At 51.1% G+C, this 27929-nt stretch overlaps 1 protein-coding gene across 4 annotated transcripts in view; it reads right to left on the bottom strand.

Annotated features, from left to right (window-relative positions):
• CD82 (CD82 molecule) overlaps nucleotides 1–27929 on the bottom strand; it is a 55707-nt gene that overhangs the window by 12211 nt on the left and 15567 nt on the right. For 3 of the 4 annotated variants that reach the window (XM_004387645.2, XM_023741809.1, XM_023741811.1), the window contains exons 2-6: nucleotides 19760–19834; nucleotides 12051–12133; nucleotides 8573–8645; nucleotides 3644–3768; nucleotides 3433–3507 (exon numbers count right to left, since the gene is read on the bottom strand). In XM_004387645.2, coding sequence (XP_004387702.1) covers nucleotides 3433–3507; nucleotides 3644–3768; nucleotides 8573–8645; nucleotides 12051–12113 — 336 coding nt within the window. In that variant the 5' untranslated portion in view covers nucleotides 12114–12133; nucleotides 19760–19834. The remainder of the gene's footprint in view (nucleotides 1–3432; nucleotides 3508–3643; nucleotides 3769–8572; nucleotides 8646–12050; nucleotides 12134–19759; nucleotides 19835–27929) is intronic. The other variant, XM_023741810.1, reaches the window with a different exon arrangement.

Genomic DNA, 27929 nt, shown 5'->3' with positions numbered 1-27929 from the left:
GACCAGAGTCGGGAGACCTGATTCTCCAGACAAGCCCTGCTCAGGGGCTGTGGGACTCCCCCGGAGCTTGGCTCCGCAGTCAAGCAGAGATTTTACCAACCCATGAGGGCAGGGAGGGCAGTGTGACACAGAAGGAGGGCATGGGCCTTGGGTCAGCGGTATCAGGGTGGAAATCTCCACTCTGATGCATCCCAACTATGTGACTATGGCCAAAGTCACTTCACTTCTCTGGGCCTGTTTCTTAAAGTGGAAAATGGTTGTAAAAATGCAATGTATGTAAATTCATCTCCTGGCATGTGGCTGGCACCAAACAGATGGCGGGGGGGATGGAGGGCGGGCTTTACTACTGTTAAGTGGTGAGACACAAGGGGTGAGAGGGTGAACTGCCCAAGGGACTCCCAAAGAGATGACCAACTTCTGAGTCAAAGGAAGCAGCTCACTGGGGCCTGGCTCTTATGCACTCTGATCATAATGTACCATGGGCTGGGCCCCAGAGAAGTCTCAGTTGCTGTCGCACTGAAATGAAGACCTGACCCACAACCCTTTCACTTGGAAAGATGCTTGCTTGCCTTCCTTAACCACTGGCTTCCTGTTTAATAGCCAACCACGCTTCCTTTTGTCTATGGAATCCACAGTTTCCCCTTTTGCCTTGGCTTCCAGGAAGCTCAGCACTTAAGTTAGCCCTCAGCTGCTGTATCTATATTGTCTTCTGGCTTTAGGAAAAATGGCCTTCCCTTTCTCAGTGTGGGTTCTGATCTCTCTCATTTTGATTTTAGTTACCTGATGCCTATATTGGGAGCCAGCTCCATTTCCCCCAGGAAACAGGCTGGGTGTAGATTATAAATAAGTAAAGCAGACTCTGGTAGGAACCACTACATCAAAAATTTCACCAGAAGGCAGGCTGCTTGGTTCAAATCCTGGCTCTGCCGTTTACTAGCTGTGTGAACTTGGGCAAGTTGCTTAACTTCTCTGTGCCTCAGATTTCACATCTGAAAGTGGGAAAATTCATAGCACTGACCTAGGATTGTTGTGAGAAACAAAAAATTAAATATGGTATGTGTTATTGGTATGTGTTATTGATTGAATTGTGTTCCTCAAAAAATGTGTGTCCACTTGGCTAGGTCATGATTTCCAGTATTGTGTGGTTGTCCTCTATTTTGTGTTCTGATATAATTACCTATGTGTTGTAAATCCTAACTTCTAAGATGTTAATGAGGCAGGATTAGAGGCAGTTATGTTAAAGAGGCAGGATGCAATCTACAGGATTAGGTTGTATCTTGAGTCAATCTCTTTTGAGATATAAAAAAGAAGCGAGCAGAGTGAGAGAGGGCCCTCATTACCATCAAGCAAGAAGAGCTAGAAGCGGAGTGTGTTCTTTGGACTGGGATCCCTGTGCTGGGAAGCTCCTAGACCAGGAGAAGATTGATGACGATGACCTTCCTCCCGGAGCTGACAGAGAAATCCTTCCCCTAGAGCTGGCACCCTGAATTTGGACTTCTAGCCTCCTATACATGAAAGAATAAACTTCTGTATGTTAAAGTCATCCACTTGCAGTATTTCTGTTACAGCAGCACTAGATAACTAAGATGGAATGTTGAGAACACTTAGTACCAAGCATGTTCTAAGTTAAGTGTTAGTTGTTGATGTTGTTGTAATGTTTTCTTAGCCTCCTTCCAAGAGGAATCTGTGACAACTTGACCTTCAAGTGGTAAAATGCAGGAATTTCAGGAAAGAAGCTTCTGTGTCTTTAACTGCCCAGAGCCAGCCTGGCTGCTGGCTCTGCTAATCCCATCAGTGGACAAGAACTCAGAGCACTGGAAGGAGGCATGGCCCCAAGGCCCAGCTGGGCCACAGGCATGTGCAGGAGTCCAGGGTAGGAGGGTGAACTCTGGGCTTGGAGTCAGGGCTCCTCGGCTCTCACCCTGGCATGGCCACTGACCGGTGTATGCCCTCGCCCACCTCACCTGCAGAATGGGAACTCTTGCACTGCTGTGTGAGGACGCAGTGAGGATCAGTGGGGAAAAAAGGCAAAATCTGACACTGTACTCAGTAGACGATGTGTGCTGAGTCAACCGCAGGGATGGCGGGGGTTTTAGTTACTACTCTTGATGATGCTATTACTAATCTCTTTGAGCATCTGTTCCCCCACCTGGCAGCATAACATGTACACTGCAAGCTGCGGTGAGGATGAGATAATGTATGTCAGGCTTCTAGAGCAAGCGCACATAGTAGGTGTTCCATGAATGATAAATGTGACAGTCACCATTGACTGTCAGCCAGACCTTCTCAGCTCCCCTCTCTCTGTGCCTCTGTCTTTAGAGTCTGGAAGCTGGGTACTTGCTTTCTCAGCCTCGCTTGAAGGCAGGATGTCCCTGTGATCCTGTCTGGGGAAGTCTGCTGGAGGCCTTGCTTTTCTGATAAAAGAGGTGGCCATGGTTGACATTGCCTCTTTCCCCTTCTTCTGGACACAGCAGTGCAGATGTCAGGCCTGGCACTGCAGCAGCCATCTTGTGACCATGAGCTAAGTGGCATGATACAGAAAAGCTGTCACGGTGTGAACAGATAGTCAGAGCCTGGGTCTCTGAGCTTCCAAATTAGACTTTTGGTTAAGTCAACAGCAAATGTTCTTAGAGTTTCAGCCACAGTCAGTCTGATTTTCTACGTCTCAAAGCTGGCCCCCTCCCCTCTGACACAGGACTAATGTTGTGTTATCAGTGTCCTCCCTGGGCCGTGTCTGTAGATGGATTTAACACTTGCTAAAGTGTCTTGAAGGAGCCCTGGTGGTGCAGTGGTTAAAGGACTCAGCTGCTAACAGAAAGGTCGGCAGTTCGAACCCACTAGCTGCTCTGTGGTAGAAACGTGGCAGTCTGCTCCCGTAAAGATTTACAGCCTTGGAAACTCTATGGGGTAGTAGCTACTCTGTCCTATAGGGTCGCTGTAAGTCGGAATCAACTCGACAGCAGTGGGTTTGTTTTGTTTTGTTTTTTAAGGTATCTCGATAAATAACAAGAACGAGCATTTATTGAGTGCTTACTGGGCCACATACTGGGCTAAGGGTTTCACTAAGATAATCTGACTGGATCCTCAGCAGCAACCCTGAGAATTAAGTTTTATTATTGTCCCCATTTTACAGATGGTAAAACTAAGGCATAGAGAGGCAAGCAGCTTGCCCAAGGCTACATGGTTAAAAAGTGGAGGGGTAGAACTGAGATTCAGGCCCAGGCTGAGACTCCACCCACACATGCTGCCTTCTCTAACATTCTACCATTTGATCATGAGGGACAGGAGGTCTGTCTAGGAGGCTGCCCCTGGTATCTACTGGGTTTGTCTGTGACAACAGAGAGGCTTCTTGTCTATCCCCCACCTCCAGGGCCAATCCCCTGTGTGGCTGGTCTAGCCCGAGGAGGAGGGGTGGGAGATGAGGGTGCTTACCTCGCCCGTTTTGAAGTAGAAGACGGTGCCAGCAACCACCTGGACAATGAGGATCAGGAGGAGGAAGGCAAAGTACTGGGGACACAGAGCAGGCACAGAGTCAATGTGGGCTCCCCAGCCAGGTGCACCCATCCCTCTCCCCTCAAGAGATGCTCTCCACCCTGAAGTCCTGCCAGGGCTGGGCGGGCGGCAGGAGAGGGTCTATACTCACCACCCCCAGCAGGCAGCGGACCTCGTTGACGGCACCAATGCAGCCCAGGAAGCTCATGAGCATGGTGAAGGCCCCCACGCTCATGAAGACGTAGGACCCCACCCTGAGTGAGTTGGAGGAAGTCTCTGAAGGGGAAGGAGAGAGGGGAGTTTGCTTCAGCCAGCTGGCCCACCTCACTAAGTCCAGAATCAGGGGCGGGGCCCCTCCTCAGAGTCAGGGTGTGAGGGTCAGTCATCTTTCCCTGCTGGCCTCTTGCCACCTGTCATGGATTGAATTATGTCCCCCAAAAAATATGTGGGTCATGATTCCCAGTATTATACGATTATGTACCATTTTGTAATCTGATATGATTTCCTTATGTGCTATAAACTCTATCACTATGATGAGGCTATATGATTTCCTTATGTGTTGTAAACTCTATTACTATGATGAGGTTATACTAAAGAGGTCTACAAGATTAGATAGTGTCTTAAGCCAATCTTTTTTGAGATATAAAAGAGAGAAGCGAGCAGAGACACATGGGAAACTCATACCACCAAGAAAGCAGTCCCGGGAGCAGAGCGTGTCCTTTGGACCTGAGGTTCCTGCGCTGAGACGCTCCCAGACCAAAGGAAGATTGATGCATCACAAGGACCTTCCTCTAGAACTGACCGAGAAAGAAAGCCTTCTCCTGGAGCTGACGCCCTGAATTTGGACTTGTAGCCTACTGGACTGTGAGAGAATAAACTTCTCTTTGTTAAAGCCATCCACTTGTGGTATTTCTGTTAAAGCAGCACTAGATGACTAAGACACCACCGAACAAGGAACCTGCCCCCTCTCACCGTTGGAAGCTGCCTACCCTGTCTCAAACTGTGACCCATCCTGGCCTCTGCCACTTCCTCACTCCATCTCTGCTTTATTTTTCTTCTTTAGCACTTATCAGGATTGAACAGACTCTGCATTTCACTGGTTTATCTTGCTCCTGGTCTGCCTCCCCGACAAGAATGTAAGCTGCATGAAGGCAGGGACTTGGTTTATTCCTGCTGGACCCGCAACTCCAGGAACAGGGCCTGGCACACGAGGTGCTCTGTGAATACCTGCAGGCACTGGGAACAGCAGAGACAAAGGTGTAGGAAGCAGTAAGCATGGTATATTTGGAAAATAGAAAGAAGATGAGAAAGAATGGAGGGGTGTGAATGACAGAATGGAAGGGTGATGGCTGTGCTCAGAGGTTATGGCTGAGCTGCTTGTGAACGAGCCCACCGGCTGGGTAGGGGTTGGCAGTCCCATCAGGACACTTGCCCAGTATTTTCCAAGAAGCCCAACAGATCATAGAGGCCAAAGCTTAGCCCAGTTTCCAGCCCTGGGAAGCGGGGAATGCTCTAGACCAAGGGGCGGTGGTAGGGTGGGGGGATGTGTTTCCCCACAGGCGGCAGCTACAGACTTGCTCCCAGGCCAGTCCCAAATGCTCTGGAAGTCGGCTGGGGATGGATGTTTTCAGAAGGATGCATCTTAGCAATGCAGATTCCTGGGTCCATCACAAACACTCTCCCCAGGAGAAGGCCTGGAATCTACATTTTTAATGTGTTCCCCTAAGGACTGAGGCACAGTCAGGGTTGATAGGTGACCTTCAGGGAGAACACAGGTCTGGGTGGCCTTGACTCCCCAGGGGACCTGAGGCTGAGATTCCACCTTGGCCACAAGGGGCATTAGAGTCCTTAGTGATGGTGACTACAAAGCCGGAGGGTGGGTGGGGAGGAAGGCATATGATTTAGTTCCACTTCCTGGACACAGAATGTTCTGGAGCTCAGGAAGAGCTCTGGCTGGCCCATTCCTACTCTCAGGGTACAGGGGCAGGGCTGCCCCCAGGAAGCCCAGCTGAATCCTGCTGGGGTGAACGGCCTGGTCTGGAGTGTCAACCTCTTCATTCCCAGGCCCTCACTCCCCTGACTCTCAGCAATTTACATGAGCAGGGAGAGGCCTTCAAATTGCATTCTTCTGAAGCTTCCTGGGCTTGGTTCCAGCAAGTCTTCCCAGAAAGAGGAAGTGGCACTGCCTGGAAATCCATCAGGTGCCAGGCCAAAGTAGGCCCTTTATCCAAGCTGTCCTGCTCAGTTTCCACCAATAGCCCTGTGAGGGTGCAATTTGCATTCTGACTTGTGTATAAGGACCCCAAGGCCAAGAGACACCGAGGTGTCCAGCAGCAAGGACGGGGGCCGAGGTCCCTGCTTGGGTCCTTCCCCATGGGCCAGCCAACCTCCACAGTCTGTGTCTCAGAACATTTCGTTGACATCAGCCCCTGTCCTCACCCAGGGTCTTGGCCTGCCCTGAATCTGAGCAACCTGACCTAGAAAGGGGGCAGGTGCATATCCTGGGGTACCCACCCACCCCAGATGGCAGACAAATCCCTTTCGTCTTGCTGAGCCCAGCAGGGCTCACGGAGGTAGAGGGGCCCAACCTGAAAAGGACTGGGTCCAAGAGAAGTGGGTTCTAATCGGAGTTCTACTGCTAATGTGCTCTGACCTGGGCAAACCCTCTTCTGGGCCTCTTATTTTTCTCTGTAAAATGGGGCTAATAATTCCCACTTCTTAAAGATGCTAAAAGGATGAAATTTTATATAATTCATTTAACTATTTAACTATTCATCAGGAGTTGTTCTAAACTCTTTTCAGATAATAACTCATTCAATGTCTCAATAACCTTGTGAGGTGTGTTTTATTATTATCCCCTTTTTATGGATGAGGAAACTGAGGCACAGAGAGGTGAAGAAACTTGCCCAAGGTCACACAGCTAATTGGTAGCAGAGTCAGGCTTTGAACCTTGACTCCAGAGTCTGTGCTCTTGCTTTCTCTCATTAAGGTGCCAACACGCGGTGTGCAGCAGAGGCACGCGGTACAGGGGTTAAGGGTATGCGCTTAGGGAGCCACTAGCCTGAGTTCGAATCCCAGAAACGCCACCTTCTAGTTATGTGGTCTTGGATAAGTTACTTCTCTTCTGTATGCCTCGGTTTCCTCTGTAAAATGGGGATAATGTCTAGCCCCATAGACGTGTAATGAGGATTCAGTTAGTTAAGGTAAGAAGCTGTGTCGCATAGAACCAGCACATAGTAGGTCAGGAGCCCTGGGTTCCCTGCTTTGACCCTAACTTGCTGTATGACTCTTAGCGAGTCATTTCTCCCCTCTACTAGCTTCAGTTTACCCAGGTGTGTAGTAAGTGGGTTAGCAGGTCTGTTTCTGAACCTGGCTGCCTGGGGACTCACTGAGCAAACTTAAAAACACCAGTGTGCAGGCTCCACACCTGCCCTCTGGAATCGGGTCCTGTGGGGTGGAGCCCGAGGAATTTGTAAAAAGTATCCCGTGCACTTAGAGGACCTCCAAGGCCTGGCCAGCTGCAGATTCTCAGCCCCGCATAGGGAGGAGGCCACAGAAGGGCTGGGCTGGGGTACAGAGGGCAGAAATGCGGGTGGGCGGGCTGAGCATCTAGACTTTGCCCTGTGGCGCAGGGCCTGCTGGGTGTGGGCCATGGCCCAGGAGCAGGAGCCTGGGCCTAGCCAGGGTCCAGCGGTGAGTGTCGTGTTAGAAGGGTGTGGGGAGAGTGGGTACCCAGCTGAGGCAGGCTGAAGCAGAATACCCAGGCCCTGCCCCCGGAAAGGGGGTGCAATCTGCAGCCCTGCCCCCCGCCAGTAGGAGGCTGGACTGACGCCCCAGGGTGCACTGGCTGTGGCTGGAGGGTAGATTGTCCTGGCTTCCCACCACATGCAGGCGAGGCCTGATCCCCTGGGACAGGGTGACAGGTGTGGCCCTTCCATCACCCATGCCCAGCCTGGTTCCGTTTTATTCAAATCAGGCAGCTGTCATGGGCCTGAGTCCAAAGCTGCTGCTGTAGGCAGCTGCTGGGAGGGGAAGTGAATGTGGAACGCTCTCAGTGCAGGAGTGGTGTCACTGTGCTCCTTGGGAGTCCACGAGTGGCCAGTGCAGCAAGCCCAGCAGGCTGCCTGGAGGAGACTGAGCAGACCCCAAAGAACTCTTATCACCTGGCAAGAATGCCTTGGGCTTCTCTCCTTCCTGCTTCCTCTAAAAGAGTGAAAGAAGGGGCTTCTCTTCATGGCTCACCCTGCCATATGCAGCTTTGAGGATCAAAGCTTTTGGGGTTTGAATCCCACATCGACTACTCAGAAGCTGTGTGAACTGCAGCAAGTGACTTAACTTCCCTGAGCCTCTCTTCTTCATTTGTAAGGCAGAATAGAATAGTATCTTCCTCACAGGGCTATTGTGGGACTGTTGTTAGGTTCTGTTGAGTTGGCTCCGACTCATAGTGACCTTATGTATAAGGCTCAGTCCTGTGCCATCCTCCCAATAGCAGGTATGTTTGAGCCCGCTGTTGCAGCCACTGTGTCAGTCCATCTCGTTGATCATTTATATATGCAAAATGCTTAGCACCACGCTTGGCACATAGCGAATGTGATTAAATGGAAGCTGCCCTTGGCACCTTCCTCATTTGTGCACGTGCCCGACCTACCTCGCTGGTGCCCTTTGGCCACACCTGACAAGCTGCCTTCCCCGGCTCTTTCCAATATCCCTCCACAATGGGAAGGGGAGGGACTATTGCCCACACTTGCTGAACAAGCAAATGGAGGGACAGAGAATGTAAGAAACTTTCTCAAGGTCAGGGCCAAGGGAAGGGGCCAGGATGAGAAAGCTAGTCTCCCTCACCCCTCAGTGTTCTCCACACAACAGCAGCTTTGTTTGGGGAGGGAGAGAAAATTCCTTCCAGAAACCCCCGCAGAGGGCCCATGGTGTGGCAGCCAGCAGCAGGACCTGGCAAGGTCCTGAGATCAGCTGGAAAACCGACAGCCATTGAGGGTAAGCTCCTTGTGGGAGAGGCCTTGCCTACTGCCCTGCCTTCCCCTCCACAGCAGGCCAAGGGCAGGGGATGCAGAGGGGTCCTTACGTAGGACAGAGATGAAACTGCTCTTGTCAACCAGGATCCATACTCCGAAACCCAGGATCACTGCACCCAGGATCTGGAAAGAGAAGGTGCGTTTAATGAGGAGTTCGAGTGGGTGGGGTGCAAGGGTCCCTCCCAGCTGCCCCTGAGGGTCAGGCCAGGGAGGGATGAGCAGGGAGACACAGGGGGAGCCACCTCCATCCTTCCGCAGCCCATGGAGGCCAGGATGACCTCAGGCTCCATACCCCAACTCCCTGGCCAACCCAGCAAACCAAGCAGCAGGGCCACATGTGGGCATCATTCCTGCCCACCCCATTGCCCACGTGGTCAAGCTGAACCTACTGGCTCCATGGGGCCCAGCCTCCTGCCCAGGGGTCTCCTGGCCCTTTCTTGTGCTCATTCCCCCCACCCCAGTCCAACTCAGGGGCTGGGAGCTTCCCATACAACCCAGGTTCTGGAGAAGACCCTCCATGGGCTTGAACATCAAAGTCCAAACTGTCCTTCAGCTCCAGGACCACCTCCTCTGGGAGCCTTCCCTGACTCCCCCAGGCAAACTTGTCGTTGTATGCTGTCAAGTCATTCCGACTCATAGTGGCCGATAACGACAGGGTAGAACTGCCCAACAGGGTTTCCAAGGCTATAAACCTTTACAGAAGCAGACTGCCACGTCTTTGTCCTGCGGAGCAGCTGGTGGGTTCAAACCGCCAACCTTTGGTTAGCAGCTTTAACCATTGTGCCACCAGGGCCGTTCTAGAAAAGTTACAGCCTTGGAAACCCTATGGGGCAGTTTGACTCTGTCCTGTAGGGTCTCTACGAGTAAGGCTGTAATTTTTATAGAACAGCCCTGGTGGCACAATGGTTAAAGCTGCTAACCAAAGGTTGGCGGTTTGAACCCACCAGCTGCTCCGCGGGACAAAGACGTGGCAGTCTGCTTCTGTAAAGGTTTATAGCCTTGGAAACCCTGTTGGGCAGTTCTACCCTGTCGTTATCGGCCACTATGAGTCGGAATGACTTGATGGCAACAGGTTAATCTTTACAGAACTAAACTGTAACTGTAGGACTAGAAAGGGAAATGAATGAGAGGTGACTGGCATAGGCCCCAGGATTCCCTGCCGCCCTCCCCCCGCACCAGCGAGAGGGCCCACAACCTGAGCTCACCTCCCCAGATGCAGTCCCAGCCAAGACCACCAACCCACAAAGCTGGGGAAGTACCTGCGGTCTGGGCAAAGGCACAGATTCCCTCATGAGGTTGGTCTTCACCTGGGGCCTGCCTGGGCCCACCTGGGAGATAAGCCACGAGGCGTGTCCCAGCCCCTCTAGGATGCCACCTTCACTTCCATCATCAGCCCTGCATTCCCCTTCATCCAAAAAGCCTTTGCTGAGTCCCTGACGAGGTCAAGCGCCCTCATTATCTGCCTTCCTAGGAGTCGTAGCCTTCATTCCCAGCATTCACCTCAACTGCACTTTTATAATCCCTTTGAGTATTCATTTGATTAAGCCCCTTCTCCACCCCACCCCCACCCCAGAACATAAGCTCTGTGGGTGCAGAAACCACGGCTGAGACTGTCTACCCAGTACCCAGGGCAGGGTCCAAATCCACAGATACACATTTGTTGAGTGACTGATCGGTGAACGAATAAATACAGTCTCCTCTAACCACTTTCCCTCTTACCTGCCTCTAATAAAAGCTTCCTCCTCCCTCCACACCCTGGGCTCCAGCACACAGAGAGTTAACACCTAACTCCTGCTGGTCCCCAGTAGCAGCTGGCTGAGTCCCCCCGGACAGGGCCCCAGACTGGCCCCCCAAAGCTGGCCTGAGAGAAGCTTTTCCAGTCTCTGGCTCCACAGGGCAGCCTGGGAGCAGGACAGGAAGGGACGCCTGGCCAAAACCATCAACCATCTCCTTTTCTCCACAAGGTCTCGGCTCCTCCACTGCATGGGGAAGGGGGAGGATCCAGGCTCTTAGACCCTGAACCCCAAGAACTCTGCCTCCTAGACACCTAGCCCAATCCTTCTCTCCAGTCCTTAAACCCCCAGGATGGAGCCATGGGGCCACCACCCCTGCATCCTGGCAGCTGGCCCTTTAAGCCGGGCCTTGGCCCAGGAGCCAAGGGCCTGTCAGGGAAAGCCTGGCTCTGGCCGCCTGAGCAGCTGCTTCTCAGAGGACTGGGCCATCCCAGAGGGGCTGGACCACCAGGCTGGGGAAGCCCCAGCGCCCAGGCCCTGCTCCGGGTGGGTTCCAGGCCTGGCTGTGGCCTGTGGAAGGCCAGTCACAGTGTGGCTTCAGCATAGTCCATGAACACATCTGTGAGTATCTGTGTGCTGCATTAACGTTTAGGGATGGGAGAGGGTGTGAGGATGATCCTTTATTTCCCAAACTTTCTCTAATCCTACGTAACTTATATTTTAAAACTATTATTTCACAAGTAATTCATGTCTATTGTAGAAAATTTGGAACACACAGAGAAACAAAGAATAAAATAAAAATTCCCAGGAATCCCAACAGTAACGGCCTGGGGTATTTTCTTCTCCTCTTGAAAAATAGTCATGGATGTGTACAATTTTTTAAAATAGAGTTGGGTCCTGATAAACATCCTATTGAATAACTTGTTGTTTAACAGCATAGGATGAGCCAATGACATGGAGATGCTACAGTGTGTGAGTAACGAGAGGCCACCGCCCAACACCACCCGGGCTATGAAGGCAGCTTGAGACACCTCCCCACCTCCCCCTGCCCCCACTCTCACACACACACCATCATCCTGGCAGCTCCAAGGCAGCAGGAGTCAGTCGGTGCCAGGCCAGAGAGGAAAATCCAGGCCCCAGGAAAACCAGCTCCAGATGTGCTGTGGAGCTGACATCTGGATGGCCCCACGGTCTGGGGGACCCTAGTGAACCCTACCAGGGTGGGTCTGGGGAAGGCAGAATGTGTCCCCCCAAGAGTCCCCCTGAACCCCATCTGGCCCGGAGTCTGGCTTCCTCTTGTCCACCCTATCGGAGCTCAGGGAGAGTCCCCACAAAGTGGGGAGGGGTGTTGTGGGGCAGTTGAGAGTCAGAACTGAAACAGGTAAGTTCAGAGGCAGTAGAGAAGGGTGAGGGGATCAGGATGGGACCAGAGAGATTCCAGAATCTCTGGGAGATGCCAGGAGGCTCCTCCTAACAACTTCTTGCTGATGAGTTGGGGGGATACCCCAAGGGGCTCTTCTCTCCCCACACCCCCTCCAGCCCTGCCCAGCCCAGGCCTTGGTGCTCTAGGGCAGGGGAAGGCCAGGGGAGGAACCCACTGCATTGCCAAAGAGCCAGCTGGGAACTTCTGGAATCTCCTCACTACCCCCACTTGATCCTAAGGTTTGTCCTCAGCCCCACCAGCCACACCCCAACCACCCATCTCCATGGCCTGGACATTTGAGGGTCTTGGGCTGTGATGCCCCTGGGTGGAGAGTTTTGTTGGGGTAGTTGGGGCAGTGCTGGCCGTACTTACAAAGAACAGCAAGTTGAAGAGAAAGAGAAAGTACTTGGTGACTTTGATACAGGCTGACCCCATCCTGCTGGTCCTGGAGCTCCCTGGGAGAAGAAGAAGGCAGGTAGGTTCAGTGTGGGGCAGGACTGGGCCTGGGAAGGGGGACCAGACGGTACCCATCATCTGCTAGCCCCAAATCATCTCAGTCCACCCTCACAACAACCCCACGAGGTAGGTGCTAACATTGTCCCCATTTCCCATGCACTAAAGCCCAGAGAGGTTAGATGGCAGGCCCAAAGTCACACAGCTAGGAAGTGAGGTCCTCTGAGCAGGCTGCTTGATGTTTGACTGGTATGATCTGGGCTCAGCCACTCCACCAGAGCTGGGGCTGGAAGAAAATTATGTAGGGAGACCCTCCCCTCCAAAACCCCAGGCTCTGAGACTCGTCCAGCTGGGCTCTGGTCAAAGTCAGCAGACAAGGGAGTTAGGAAGTTAGTGACTGATAGGACTGAGGTGACACCTGTGGCTTGTTCCACAGACTCATGGACTTCCTCCAGGCCTAAGGGCTGGGGCTGCCGGGGTAAGAATGAGAGCTCCGGCTCTCTCAGAAAATGGGCCAAGGGTCCTCTGCCTCAACCTTCTTACTACATTCAACAAATACAGTAAAACACATATAAAACAAAAATTACCCATCATCTCACCCACCTCAGAAATAAAAACTGTTGTCATTTTTGTAGCTATATTTCCTGTGTGTGTGTGTTTGTGTGTGTGTGTGCGCATGTGTGTGTATTACAAATGGTTTTAGACAAAGCTGGGTTCACACTGTGTAGCGTGTTTTGTAGCCTGATTTTTCCATTCTACAATACATTAGGAAAATCTCTGTATGCTGATGAAGGAGTCCTGGTGGTACAGTGGTTAAGTGCTTAGCTGCTAACCAAAGGGTCCGTGGTTTGAACTCACTAGCTATGCTGCGGAAGAAAGGTGTGGCAGAGAAAGATGTAGTAGTCTGCTTCCGTAAAGATTACAGCCTTAGAAACCCTATGGGGCAGCTCTACTCTGTCCTATAGGGTCTCCATGAGTCAGAATCGACTCGATAGGAATGGTTTTGTATGACAAAATGTCTTTTTACAACATACTTTCATGTTACATAGGAGTCCATCTTATTAATCACTGTTTATTAACATTTTGGGGGTCAGATACTCCCCAAGAAAATTTACATATAGATAACATTTTACAAACAATTTCTAGGGGTTCACAGAACCCGGTGAAGCCCATTCAGGAACCCTCAGGACTGAGGTTAAAGTCGCATAGAGAGCTACACCACAAAGCATTTATCCAGTACTCTAAGACTGGACACACAAGTTGTTTCCAATTTTTCAGTCACCCTGGGTGACACAACTTCTGTACAGATACGAGACAAGCCATGCTTGAGCATGCCATGCCCTCCACCCCAAAGGATCCCAGGTAGGGGTAAAACTCAGGAAGGGAAGAAGAGGAGAGCTGGAAACCAGACAACCAAGGAATAATAGCCACCAGCTGCAGGCCCTGTGTGACAAGGGAAGCCAGCTCTGGGTGGCTGGGCCTGGACAGCTGGCCTGGGACAGCTGCATGGACAGAGCTGCACACCAGGCCCAGTCAGGTTCCCACTGCCCTATGGAGGGGGACGGGGAGAGGCAGGCCACAGAGCAGAAGAGAAGCTGGGCCCAAGGCATGGGCTTCACCCCTTCCTTCTCCTACAAAGGCTGAACCCATTGCTGTCGAGTCAATTCTAACTCATAGTGATCCTAAAGGACAGAGCAGAACTGCCCCATAGGGTTTCTAAGGCTGTAAATCTTTACGGAAGCAGGCTACTACATCTTTCTCCATGGAGCAGCTAGTGGGTTCAAATCACCGACCTTTTGGTTAACAGCTGAGCATTTAACCACTGTGCCACCAGGGCACCTTCAAGGGCTGAAAGGCAGTCCTAAAAGTCCTGCAAAGCTCCCCTGTGTGTACATCTGTCCACTGCTCTCTGGACAGATGAGAATTCAGGGCTGGACAAGATCTCAAAATTGATCTCCTGCTAGCAATCTTCTCTCTACCATCCTTGTTAAAGTGGGAGCTCAGTTTCTACTTTATAGCAGACAAGGGGGATGGGAAATGTCACTATTTCTCAAGGAGTCCATTTCAGCCTTCTGATAGCTCTGTTAGAGAAGGCTTTCTTTAGCTGCCTTCTTGTGGGTCAGATTCAGGCTCAAGATGAAGCAAAGCTGTCCAGAGAAGGCTAAGGCTGCCTGGGTGGTAGTGAGCTCCCAGTCACAAGGGGTATGGAAACAAAGTCTGACTAAATACTTATGGGGAATTAAGGTGCCACATGGGAGTGATTAGACTAAATGGCCCTTCGTGTCTCCCAGGGTCCAAGACAAGGGTCTGGGAATGGCAGAGATGGTAGTGACTCAGGAGGCAGAAGTCCAGCCTCAGCAACTCCTCCAGGGACCTCACCCAGAGCTGGAGAGGAGAAAACAAGGAGCCCCCATGTCTGGAGAGCCAGAGATACGAAATCCCCAAACTCAGGCTGGCCTGAGTGACGCCCACCCCAGGATGCTCCACATAAAGGAAAGCTATTGTTTCTGTCTCTCCCCCCAGCACAGCGCCTGACATACCACAGACACTTGTGCAGAACCCAGCAGGGAGAGAGGAAAGACTCTCACAGAGCCAGGCGTGTTTGTCTTTCCTACACGGACCTGCTTTGTTTCATCCTGGCTGGGTCTCCTCCCAGTCAAAGCCACGGCCCGCCCAGCCTCAGCCCCAAGCAGCATGTAGATAAATAAATCATTGCTCCACCAGAAAAATGCATCTAAATGTGCTCCAGCTGCCGGAGGCATGAGCAGGGTGCCTTTTGCCTTCTCTGTGAAATTGGAGAAGTGTGGAAATCGTTCTTTGGCAATTCTGCATCAGGCCCGCTCTCTTGCACACTTCCAGAGATTTCTAAAATCCAGGAGATTTCTACACTTCCTGGCTCACACATCCTGGGGTTAGGCTGCATCTCCGCAGCCACCTCACAGGGGGTGGGGGCATTCAGAAAGGGGCAGTTTTTAGAAAAGAGTAAATAGCTGGTCAGCTGAGGGAGGAGTGGCTGCCCGTCAACAGCGCCTACTATGAGCACCTAAGGACTCCTGGTGGCACTGTATTAAGCACTCAGCTGCTAACCAAACGATCAGTGGTTCGAACCCACCAGCCACTCTGCGGGAGGAAGATGTGGCAGTATGCTTATGAGAAGATTATAGTCTTGGAAACCCTGTGGGATAGTTCTACCCTGTCCTACAGGGTGGCTCTGAGTCATAACTGACTCCACAGCAAAGGTTTTATGAGCACCTACTATGTGCTGGCTATTTGTATACCTTATCTCTTTAATTCTCACAACCAGCCCATTGCTGTTAGATTCTGTAGCGCTGATTTAGACTCATAGCGATCCCATGTGTGACAAAGTAGAAATGCCCAATAGGGTTTTCTAGGTTGTAATCTTTACACGAGCAGACTGCCAGGTCTTTCTCCCAAGAGGCCACTGTGTGGGTTCAAACCGTGAACCGTTCTGTTAGCAGCCAAGCACTTAACCATTGCACCACCAGGGCTCCTTACCAGCCCCTTAACTGTGAGTATTCCTATCCCTGGGGGACCCGGGGCTCAAAGAGGTTAAGTAACCTGGCCAGGGGCACACAGCTAGTAAGTGGTGCTGGGTTTCAGCCCAGACACACTCCAGAGCCCAGGATCCTTCCACTGTGAAGCGCTGCCTCCCAGGGAGTGGGCAAGACTTTACAGACAGATCTCTGGGCATGGCTGAGATTGCTTTGCCAGGTTAAGTGTGAGACCAAGGTGGCTGCTCAAAGGAGTTCTGGTTTGGTAAGCAACAAAGAGGCCGGTAAACCTTGTTGCCAATGCACCAGCTTCGATGGCGTCAAACCCAGGCCTGAGGCAGAGGCTGCTGGGCTGGTAAACCAAAAAAAAAAAAAAAGAAAAAAAAAAAACCCTTCGCCATGGAGTCGATTTCAACTCATAGAAACCCTACATAACACAGTAGAACTGCCCCATAGGGTTTCCAAGGAGCAGCTGCTGGATTCGAACTGCTGACCTTTTGGTTAGCAGCCTGAGCTCTTAACAACTGTGCCACCAGGGCTCCAATGGGCTGGTACTCCCCTGATATTCCAGACCCTAAGTCACCCATACAACATCGTACCAGGCACTGGGCTAAGCCCTTCAGTACTCTACGAGCAAACAGAGGTACAGACGGGTGAACAAAGTTGCCCAGGTCACCAATCAGTGCACCAGCAAGGACCAGAAGCCAGGCAATCAGGTCCCGGAGCCCTGGCCCTTAGGCCCACCACCACCCCAGCCTCTCCATCCCACACCGGAGGCAGCTGGGTGAGTTCAGAGGTGGAAACAGGACTCGGCAGCCCCAGGACTGGCAGGTAGTTCAGCCAATCGGGATGGGCCCAGAGGCTACCTGGGAATGGCCTGAGGGAGGAGTAGGTCCTGGGAACCTGAACCTGGGTGGGCAACTCCAGGATACCTTCAGACCCAGGATACAAAGCCTTTCTCCCTGCAAGTACAGAAATTCCTGCCTGGCATCCACAGGGAGTGGGGGATGAACAACATTCTCCATACTTTGCAGAAGACCAGTGGTCCCACAAGGGGCAGGGGTCAGCTCTAGGCTGGGAGCACACCCTGACCGATGATGGTGCGGTGTGGCGCCAGCTACAAGGAACCCACAACCACCACCAAGCCCTGAGGAGACCCCAAGTTGGATTCAGAAGGCCCAGCGTTATATTCCAGCTCTGCCTTTCCAGCAAAGGGGCCTGAGCCTCAGTATCCTCATCCACGAGCCAGGAATAAGGGTTAGAGTAGAGCAGGAGTTGGCAAGCTATGGCCCACATGCCGAATTTGGCACACAGCCTATTTTTTGTACCACCTATGAGCTAGGAATGACTTTTACATTTTTAAATAGCAGGAAAAAAAATCAAAGGATAATGTATGAAAATTACATGAAATTCAAATTTCAATGTTCATAAATAAGGTTGCACTGGAACACAGCCACGTCCACTGGTTTAGGTATTATCTATAACTGCTATAAGGAGCCCTGGTGGTGCAACTGTTAAGCACTCAGCTACTAACAAAAGGTTGGTGGTTCCAGCCCACCCAGTGGCTCTTTGGGAGAAAGACCTGGCGATCTGCTCCTGTAAAGATTACAGCCTAGAAAACCCTATGGGGGCAGTTCAGCTCTGTCATATGGCGTTACTATCAGTCTAAATTGACTTGATGGCACCTAACAATAACAACATAGCTGCTATACCTGGGTGGTGCAAATAGTAACGTGCTCGGCTGCTAACCAAAAGGTTGGAGGTTGGAGTCTACCCAGAGGTGCCTTGGAAGAAAGGCCTGGAGATCTGCTTCTGAAAAATCAGCCATTGAAAACCCTGTGCAGCACAGCTCTACTCTGACACGCAACGGGTCGCCATGAATCAGAGTTGACTCACAACTGGTGGTTTACGGCTGCCATTGCCCTATACTGGCAGCAGCAAAGAACTGCAACAGAAATTGAATGGCCCATGAAGCCTAAAACATTTTTATCTCGCCCACTACAGATAAGGTTTGTCGGCCCCTGGTGTGGAGGATCAAATGGTGTGCGTAACTATCTGTAAGAGGCAGACTGCAGTGAAGGCCAGGAACCCCCCCCTTAACTTGGGATCTTGCAGGAGAGAGAAATCAGCGAATTGGGACTGCAGGAATTGAAGGCACTTCATCAGGAGAGAGAAGACATACGATCCCTGCCCGCTGGCTCAGACTCTGGCTCTGCCAATGCATGGACGTGGGCAAGGGACTTCCTGGGCTTCACTCTCCTCACCTGTGGAATGGGACTCCTAATTGCATCCACTGATAGGAAGAGAAAGTGAGATCATGTGAGTGAAATAGCACAGTGCCCAGCACAGTCAGGGTGCAGTGAGCTGGAGCTGGGGTTAGCGTCTTTATCATCATCATCAATTGGCTCAGGATTTGTGGAAGGAATGAGTGGCGAGCTTTACATTTGCAGAAGAAATTAAGCAAAGAGAATGTCCCTCAATATTATGCTTCCTTGTATATGTTTTCTGTAAACACTGGAAAGTCTGCGGATGCTTTCCTGCTAGAGTGTGCTCACAGGAGGGCTTTGAGATCCCCAGGGGATTCTTATGCATAACTTCCCAGGAACTTGTTAGAAATGTAAATTCTCAGCACGAACTTGTTAGAAACGGAAATTCTCAGTAGGGGGTTGAACCAGACCGAACTGGTTGGAAGCGCTGGCTAACAGCCAAGGAGACCAGAGAATGAGGTGCAAACACATCTTATTGGCAAATTCCACAACAGTCACTGCTAGCTGTGTGAGCAGCACAGACAGAGGCACTGATTTTATATTATACTTTACAGCAGGTAAATTGGCCATTTCTAGGCACCTACAACTTAAACTGATCAAACATATAATTTTATGCTAAATCTGTTTGTACAATGAAATTATTATACTAATATTTTACTAATTTCTACTTATCCTTCAACACAGCTCAGATACCACCTCCCTGAGGAAACCTCCTACATATACATATGTTGTTAGGGGGACTTCTTCTCTACTTCCTTCTGACAGTATTGGATACTGGAGCAGCTCCCAGCACAGGCTCTAGCATCAGCCTGCTTGGGTTTGAATTCAGCTCCATCATCTCCTAGCTATGTGACTTTGGACAAGTGATTTAACCTCTGTGAGCCTCACTTTTCTCATCTGTAAAACGAGGTAGATAAAACTTATTTTGCGGATTGGTCTAAGCATTAAGTTAAATAATGTAGGTAAAATGCCTGGCACATGGTAGGCTTTTACAAATGGCAGTTACTATTATAACTCAATGTGCTATACAGTAAATTTCTATTTACTCGTCCATCTCCCCTGTGGACTGTGACACCTTGAGGGGAAGGACTATGTGTTGTTTATGCAAATAAAGTAGGCTCCCAACAAATGTCGCTGAATAAAAGATTGGATGGATGAATGGATGGATGGATGGGTAGATGGTAGATGAGTCGGTAGTTGGAGGGGTGGATGGAAGAAGGATACATGACGAATGAGTGGATGGATGGGTAGGTGGATAAATGAGTGGATGGGCAGGCGGATAAATGAATGGATGGGTGGGTGGATAAATGAATGATGGGTGGGTACAGAGGTGAAGGGAGAAATGGAAAGAAGGAGGGAGCGAAGGACTTCCACAAAGAACACCAGGACTTTCAAGTGCTCAGCCACCTAAAGGGAGTCTGAGATTCACTGCCTCTGAGTTGGCTGAGGTTCTACTTTCGTGCCTCTTCTGTCCTCACCCAAGGGGTGGTCGGGTGGGACGTGTAGGGTGAGCACCCTGAGTGAGCTCTGAATGCCAGGACCCACTGCCAAGTCTCCTACACTTTCCCTCTCTGAGTCCCTGGGTACAGGAGGTAGGTTGAAGGAGGGGCTGGTCTCCTCAAGAGAACCTCTTCTCTGTGTTGGGTCCCCCCATGAGCTTGCACCTGAGGACGGAGAAGGAGCCTTCCCAGCCTGACGTGAGGACCCTGCAGTTCCTGAGTAGCTGTGGGAAACCGAGTGGGGCAGGGGCCACAGCACCGCCTGGCCCAGAATCAGCAGCCCCTGCTCTGACAGGACACGCGTACATGACTAGCACAGGTGACTACCCTCCCTGGGCCTGCCTCCTCACCTGTCAGACAATGGGCTTAGACCAGAGCCGCGTTTTCCAGAGTGGTTCCTCAGAACACAAGTCCCAGAAGACGCACTGTTAAGAACAAAACGTTTTGCTGTCACCAGGTTTGTGGAGCATCAATTCTCCTCCCCCAAAGAGTCACCTCACATGAGACCATTAAAGTCTCTGAGACGTCCTGACCGAGTTATTTCCAAACTTCCTGGAAACCATTTTCCACTTAATAGCTATTAACACCCTGTGGAACACAACTTAGGAAACACTAAATCAAACACTCTTGAAGGTCCCTCCAGGCCTGGCACTCCAGGGCTCTAAGTGCTATAGGATTCAGAGACAGGGGGAGTCAATGGCCCCTGGACCTTCCAAATGGCTCAAGCTGAACACCTAAGAGCCATGCTCGGGCCTCCCCCTTCCTCGCCCGACACAGCCAGAGTGGGTCTCCAATCCACCACTTCTCTGGCCTCGTGCCACCACCTCCTCCTAAACAAGTGCGGCTTCTTGGCTAGTCATTGGTTTCACTCCTGTCCTCAACGGTCCCTTATCCACACAGCAGGGAGGAAGGCTCTATCAAAATGCAAACTGATCTTGCAGCTCTCCAGTGGTGATCTAGCCTATGTATAAATCCGGACTCCTATGTGGCCGGCAGGGCCCTGCCAGGTTTGCCCTCTCCTGTCCTCTTTACTCACCACCTCCCCCAGCCCTCATCTGCATACTTGTTCTGCCCTCTTTCCTAATGTCCCTGTATCCCAGGCCCCTTCTCACCTCAGCACTCTTCCCCCAAAGAACCCTGGCGGGCTCCTTCTCTTCTGGCCTCAGCCCAGAAGGCTAAGCTCCCTCCTTCTGGGGCCTTCCCTTAACACCTGATTTTCACAGTGGGCTTCAACTCCAGCTGCATGCTAGAATCAAAAATTGCCAGTGCCCAGCCCACTCTGCACCAGGTCATCAGAATCCTTAGGGTGGGGTGGGCTTCTCCTGCAACAGTGACATAAGGAGCAGCCAGGTTTGACACCTGGGTCTGTCACTCTGCCCGTGTGTCCCTTCCCAGCCCTCAGCACAGCTCACTGCAGCTAACTTACTTGTCACTAGTGTGCCTGTATCCCCCATTAGAATACAGGCTCCTTGAGGGCAGGGGCTGTGCCTGTCTTGTTCACTCCACCTGCCCCCATTCCAGAGCCTAGAACAGTACCTAGTACATAGTAAGTGTCATGGATTGAATTGTGTCCCCCAAAAATATCTGTCAACTTGGTTGGGTCACAATTCCCAGTATTATATAATTGTGTTCCATTTTGTAATCTGATGTGATCTCCTTATGTGTTGTAAATTCAATCACTATGATCTAGTAAGATGGATTAGTGGCAATTATACTGATGAAGTATACAAGATTGGATACTGTCTTAAGCCAATCTCTTTTGAGACATAAAAGAGAGAAGCGAGCAGAGACACATGGGAACCTCATACCACCCAGAAAGCAGTGCCAGGAGCAGAGGGCGTTCTTTAAGGTTCCTGCACAGAGAAGCTCCCAGACCAAGGGAAGACTGATGACATGGACCTTCCTCCAGAGCCTACAGAGAGAGAAGGCCTTCTCCTGGACTGGAGCTGATGACCTGAATTTGGACTTGTAGCCTACTGGACCGTGAGAGAATAAATTTCTCTTTGTTAAAGCCATCCACTTGGGGTATTTTTGTTATAGCAGCACTAGAAGACTAAGACGGTAAGTGCTCAATACGTATTTGTCGGAAGAAAGAAAGAAAAGGGGGTCTGGAAAGGTCAGGAAAGAATTCTCAGGGGAGCCAAAACAAACCAACTTTGGTTCTGCGATAGGAGGTTTCAGGCCTTAGAAATCCCATGGCTTGGGTAGAGTGGTGGGGTAGACGGTTGCTTTCCCCAAGATTGGATGTTAACCTCTTTTGGGTCAAAAGAGCTGATGGAAGCAGTGGACCCTCTCCCCAGAAAGATGCATGTGCACAAACAGGCATCCCGTATTCATAGTTTCAGGGCATCACTGACCCTCAGGGGCCCATTGAGGGGCCAGGAGGTTCTGGCTTCCCCCATCTCCTAAATGTCTTGTTCACCTCCCAATGTCCCCAAACTTGGCTTCACATTGGAATTCCCTGGAGATCTCTAAAATATACTGATGCCCAGGCTCCACCCCCAGAGATCCTGATTTCATTGGTTTAGGGTGCGACCCTGGCAGCAGGGTTTTTTAAAGCTCCCCAGGGAATTCTAAAGTGCAGCTGCATTGAGAGCCACTGCCATTGTCCCTGTCTCCAGCACCGCCCAGTCCCTCTGCTCCCGACTGGGGTGCAGGCAGGCCTAGGTTTCCTGGTGTAGCGGGGCCTGGCCTGGAGACTCTGCCTAGCACTGTGGTGTCTAGAAAACAAGTGACGCATGAAGCTCCCTGTGCCTTGGCTCCACCCCTGTGTACCTGGTGGCTCATCTCCCCTGGGTCATTTATCCCAGAGCAAGATCACTGTGCAGGAGAGGACCTTTGAGATCACTGCATTTTTCAGAGGGGCCCAGAGAACACGAGACTTGCTGCAGGTCACACAGCAAGCTTGGGGCTTGGGTGGGCAGTGGAGGACTTAGAGATGCCTAGTCCAGAGCTCTTCTCTCTCCACCTGCTGTCCTGTCCTGCTCACTGGGGCCTCTGCATGGAAAGGTATCAGGAGCACCAGACTCAGAGTCACACAGCCAGCCCTTGGTTCTTACCCCTGGCTCTGCCATGTGTCAGCCACACGACCTTGGGAAACACTGCAGAGCTGCTTCCTTATCAGTGAATGGGGGATACTAAACCCTCCTACCCCACACAGAGTGCACGTGTACTGCGATCAGGCTAGCGCATAGTAGGGCTCAGTCCTCCAACTCTCCCTGTCTGAAGATGCTGTAGCTGCATCTTACCAGCTGTGTGGTCTTGGACAACCACTGTGCCTCAGTTTTTCCATCTGTAAAATGGACTTAATAAAGGGGTATTAAAAAAAAACAAAACCAGATCTGTTGCTGTCAAATCGATTCTGAGTCATTGTGATCCTATAGGACAGAGTAGAACTGCCCCATAGAGTTTCAAAGGAGCGCCTGGTGGATTTGAACTGCCAAACTTTTGGTTAGCAGCCATAGCTCTTAACCACTCTACGACCAGGGTTTGCCCCTAATAAAGGGTTATGGTGAGGATTAAATGAGTTAGGATCTGTAAAGTGGAGCCCTGATGGTGCAGTTGTAAAGCGCTTGGCTGCTACCCAAAAGGTCAGCAGTTCAAACCTACAGCTGCTTCATGGGAGAAAGACGTGGCAGTCTGCTTCCGTAAAGATTACAACCTTGGAAACCCTATGGGGCAGTCCTACTCTGTCCTATAGGGTTGCTATGAGTCAGATTTGACTCGATGGCAGTTGGTTTGGTTTGGTATCTGTAAAGTACTCGACAAAAAAAAAAAAAAAACCAAACGCGCTGCCGTTGAGTCCATTCCAAGCAAGTGTCAAATAAATGCTACCGATTCTGATTACTATTATCTAGAAGTTGTTGATTTCCTGGGCAAAAGCCAGACGCCCTCTGGAGGCTTGATCTAGCCTCCAGATATGTGCCTGGCCTTGGCTGGGCCTCTCAAGGAGGGCTGCTGCCCCCTGCATGGGCGGGGCCTCTGTCCTGCAGATGGCGTGGCATCTGCCCTCTGATGGGTGGGATCTCCGTCCCTCTGAGCTGTGTTACTGTCCAGCCAGTTCGGTGAGTTGGGCACCCGATCCCGTGGGAGCTCAGCCTGCTAGCTTTGGCAGTAAGTCGAGTGAGAAGAGCTAGCCTAGCTGTTCTCTGGAAGCCAGCCCAGCTGCAGGCAAACCCACCTGCATGCTGGTTCCTGGCCACCCTGCTTTCTGGTTCTCTGGACTTTGTCCTGAAAGAGGCTGGTCACATGTGGCTGTGTTTGTTTTCACGTTTCACAGGTAATGTGTTTCCTGAAACCCTGGCTGATTCCAGGAGCTGGCTTTTTGACCTCCCAACTATCTTGTTTTTTAATCACGGTTCTTACCTTTTTTGTTGTTGTTAAAACCAAAAAAAAAAAAAAGAAAGAAAGAAGAAAAAAAAAAGGCAGTTATCTGTGCAACAGGAAGATTGTGAGGTTCTACAGCATGATTAGGATCTTGAGTTTCTTTAAGACATAGGTTTGAATCTTAGCTCTGCTTCCTACCTTGAGCAAGTGAGTTAGGAGCCTCTCTGAGATCCAACGCTCTCATTTTGAGCATGGGGAACACTGGAAGGACCCATAGGTGAGAAATGCTGGAGGACTAAGCTATGGCATGAAAGAGCTTTGGGGGCACAGTTAGCTACTCACAACTCAGGTGAGGGACCACCACCAACACCACCATGGATTGGAAGAAACACGTCCACATCACACTCTCCCAGGAATCACAGCGTCTCAGGGCCCAAGGGGCCTCCTGTTTGTCTTATAGATGGAACTCGAGGCCTGGTGAGGAACAGCCCCTGTCATGTGATCCCATGAGATGGTGTAACAGGTTCCCATTCTCCTGAGGACCTTAATACTCTGAAACTGGGAGCTGGGGTGGATACCTCAAATATGGGGGAAGGAGGCTAGGGGTACAAGAGGAATATAGGCCAGCAGCCACCCCTGGCCAGACTACAGCAGAATAATTGCACTTTACAGTTTATATCATGCCATTATCCACTGTATCTCACTTCATCTCTAAAAACCCCACTAACTGAGATATTATTATCCCTCTTTAACAGATGGGGGCCCTGGTGGCACAGTGGTTAACCAAAAGGTCGGCAGGTCAAATCCACCAACCACTCCTTTGAAACCCTATGGGGCAGTTCTACTCTCTATTGGGTTGCTATGAGTCAGAATCGACTCGACAGCAGTGGGGTTTGGTTTTAACAGATGAAGAAAGTGAGACCCAGTGACTTGCCTAAGGCCACACAAGTAAGTGGCTAGGCCAGGATTAAAATTCAGCTCTGACTCGAGACCAGAGCTCTTTCCTCCTCACCTGTTGCCAGAGTGAGGGAGGTGGGTTGTGTAGCACGCACACCCCACCCCTCCGCACCTCTGCCTGCTCAACCTCCCATCCTGCCCCTGCTCTCTGAAAATCAGACTCTTGGCTTCCTGTCAGGAAGGAAAAGATCAGCTCCACCAATCCTGGCTGGGGTGTTCCTTCAGTTTGGCCGATGAGGTTTACAGATGTGGTCCTTCCCAGGAAGCTTTGCTTTGAAACCTAAGTGATGAGACTGGAGGGCTTTCAGTATGAAGAAAGGGGCTGATGGGAGGGTGCACAGTAGGGAAGAGTAGACACCTGGAGCCCTCCAGCCACCCCACCTGGCCCACACACAGCCAAAGACTCATATTGAGGCTGAGTCATAGCCTTTCACCTCTCCCTCTCCAAGGTTCCCCTTCTTGACTGTTTTTGGCATTCTTAGCATGCTGCTTGGGCCCCATGCAGCCCCTGCTCCCTCCCAATGCTGAGTTCCAAGGCTTACACACTCAGAATCACAGTGCTAGAAAGGCCTTTGACATTATCTAGCTCAGTCCCATTTCTTAGATGAGAAAACTGAGGCCCGTCCTTCTAGAGAATGTGTGTTCAGGGTATATGTTGGGGTGGCAGAGAAGGGATTGTTGAATAGTCAGTGCTTCCCAACTTGTTTGACATCATGGTACACATAGAGAAGTATACTTATTTGTTCAGCACATGGAGGTGGACAGACAGGACCTGGCCTGGCCTGAGGTGACCATCCAGGGCTCTGTCCCCAAGGGCTGAGGAAATGACCATCTCAACACACCTGCAACCCCTTCAGGCACACTTGTTGGGAAGCTCTAAATTAGAGAGATATTTAGGGACTATCTGGTAGGATGTCCAGGAGCCCCAGATTTCAGGGGCCCTAACAACAGGACCGGATTCCTAAATGGGCTCCTGGGAGTCAACCACCTTCTGAGGACCCCACGCCAGCTCCATGGCAGGATGGAGGATAATGAACCAGGTCATGGTATGGACTTTGAACTGAGATCTAAATTCCAATCCCATTTCTTAGTCACACCTCAGGTACCAGAAGAAAGGAAATAATAAGAATTAGAGCAGAATTAAATGAAATAGAGAATAGAAAAACAATTGAAAGAGTTAATAAGGCCATTTCTCAGTCACCTCCCCACTCTGAGCTTCAGTATCCTCATCTGTAAAATGTGGACATCAAGGAAGAATGCAGAATCAGTGGCCAAATCCCAGCTTGTAAGCCTCACATCAGCTTAGGCCCAACAGCAAGGTATTCCCTCCTTACATAGAAGCTGGGGGCAGGATAAAGGTTATCCCCTTGAGGTGTGGGACAAAGAGTCCCTACAAACTGCTCCAACAAAGTCACCGTCACCCAAGAATTTAAAAACGGGGTCAGGCAGAGGGAGGACTAAGAAAAAAACTGTGATGGAAGCACCCGCCATGTGACCAGTCTTCACTAATATTATCTCATTTGACCCCGATATCATCCTGCAAGGCAGAGAATGTGGTTTTGTCACCCCCATTTTACAAACAGGATCACGAGGGCTCAGGAGAGGGGTGGCATTTGCCATGGTCACATGGCAGGGCGGTGGCCCAGCTGAGCTTTGAGCTCAGAACCCTTTGATGCTGAAACCCAACGTCCTTCCTCTTTTGTGACACTGCTTCCCACCTTTCCAGCACTCTCATGGTGGAGTCACTGAAGCCACGTATTAAACAGGCAATTCCCCAGCCCCAGGTACATGAGGTCAGAGCATCCCAGGTGGGGCCAGCGTCTGCAGATTTAACAAACACACGTTTTTTGGGACTCTTGCCCTGTACTAGCCAGCTGTGACAGAGGTGGGCACACAGGGTGGCAGTGCAGGACATGAGCCTAGGCCTAACCCGCAGAGGCGACCTCTAAGGGGACAGCACGCCCTCCCCCTAGAACAGCCCTTGGGCCCAGAGGAGCTGCAGGGCTGCCTGGCCCAAGGGTTCCCAAGTGGCCACTCTACTCAGAGTTTCCATCCTGAGCCGCTGCCCACTACAATTCACCGAACACCCTCTCTGGGCTGTTCATGAGCTAGACACAGGACTTGGAGGAATCAAATCCACCCCTGGCCTCAGTGAGTGTCCAGTCTGCAGGGCACAGACATGAAAATGAGCAATTACATACCAACATAATTACAAAGCTGCAGGGAGTCTCCACCAACATTTAGCTCTCCCTCTGAGGGACAAGGTGGGTGCTTCAGGACACAGTTCCCAGTATTTAACAATAATAAAAGCTAAATGTCTGTATAGTTACTACTTGCTAGAGGTTGTGCTAAGCACTTCACATGACTCAGGTGATCCTTAGAAGACCCCAAGAGATGAGCACTACTTTTAACCTCACTTTACAGTTGAAGAAACTGAGACTCCGAGTGCAAAAGGAACTTGCCCAAGATCACATCGCTGGCAGAGCTGGGAGCTGACGCCCAGCAGTGATGTGCTCTACTGTCATGCTGTGCTGCCTGCTGAAACAAAGTTATAAATGCTCGGTAAAACAGCCCCCACAAGGTCTAACCTGGGTTATCCAGTTTTGTGGCCTAGCCTCTGAACCCAACCCACAGCAGACACTCTGGGCCACACTGGGCACCAGGGACCAGCTCGCACACTCATCCCAGAGTCTGGTCAACTGGGGGCAGGTGACTAACAAAGGGTTAACCTCTGGGCTGGGGCCCCTAAGAGACTGAGCCTGGGTGCTGGGCGTGGGCCCTCCGTAGAATGATTAGGGAGAGGGAGGGGGACTCTAATCAGGGACCCCATATGGCAGCAGGCAGGCCCTTCAGCCCCAGCATACCCTCCCAGGCTCAGGAAGGAGGAGAAGGGACAGCTGAAATGCTACCTTCTCCAGGCAGCCTTCCCAGAACACCCTGCTGTGCAGACCCTCATGGAGCACTACCTGGCAGCCCTAGTTATCTCGGCCTGAGTGGTTAAAGTGGGCATCAGAGTTGGGTGAAAACCCTGGCTCTGTCTACCCTTTCCTGTCACTTTACCATTCTGAGCCTCAGTTCCCTTATCTGTAAAATGGGCTAATACTTCCCGTCTCCCAGTCTGCAGGTCTTAGCACCTCCCTAGGCCTGAGAGCTATTATGGTGTTATGGGTATCTGATGGAGAGAGAGAGACAGACAGCTGGGGGTGGGGGTGGGGGATGTGCTTAGTAAGACACAAT

This window comes from Trichechus manatus, unplaced genomic scaffold, assembly GCF_000243295.1.
Source record: "Trichechus manatus latirostris isolate Lorelei unplaced genomic scaffold, TriManLat1.0 scaffold00191, whole genome shotgun sequence".
NCBI classification, from domain to species: domain Eukaryota; kingdom Metazoa; phylum Chordata; class Mammalia; order Sirenia; family Trichechidae; genus Trichechus; species Trichechus manatus.
The sequence above is the reverse complement of the archived record's forward strand: the minus strand, read 5'-3'. Positions and strand labels throughout refer to the sequence as shown.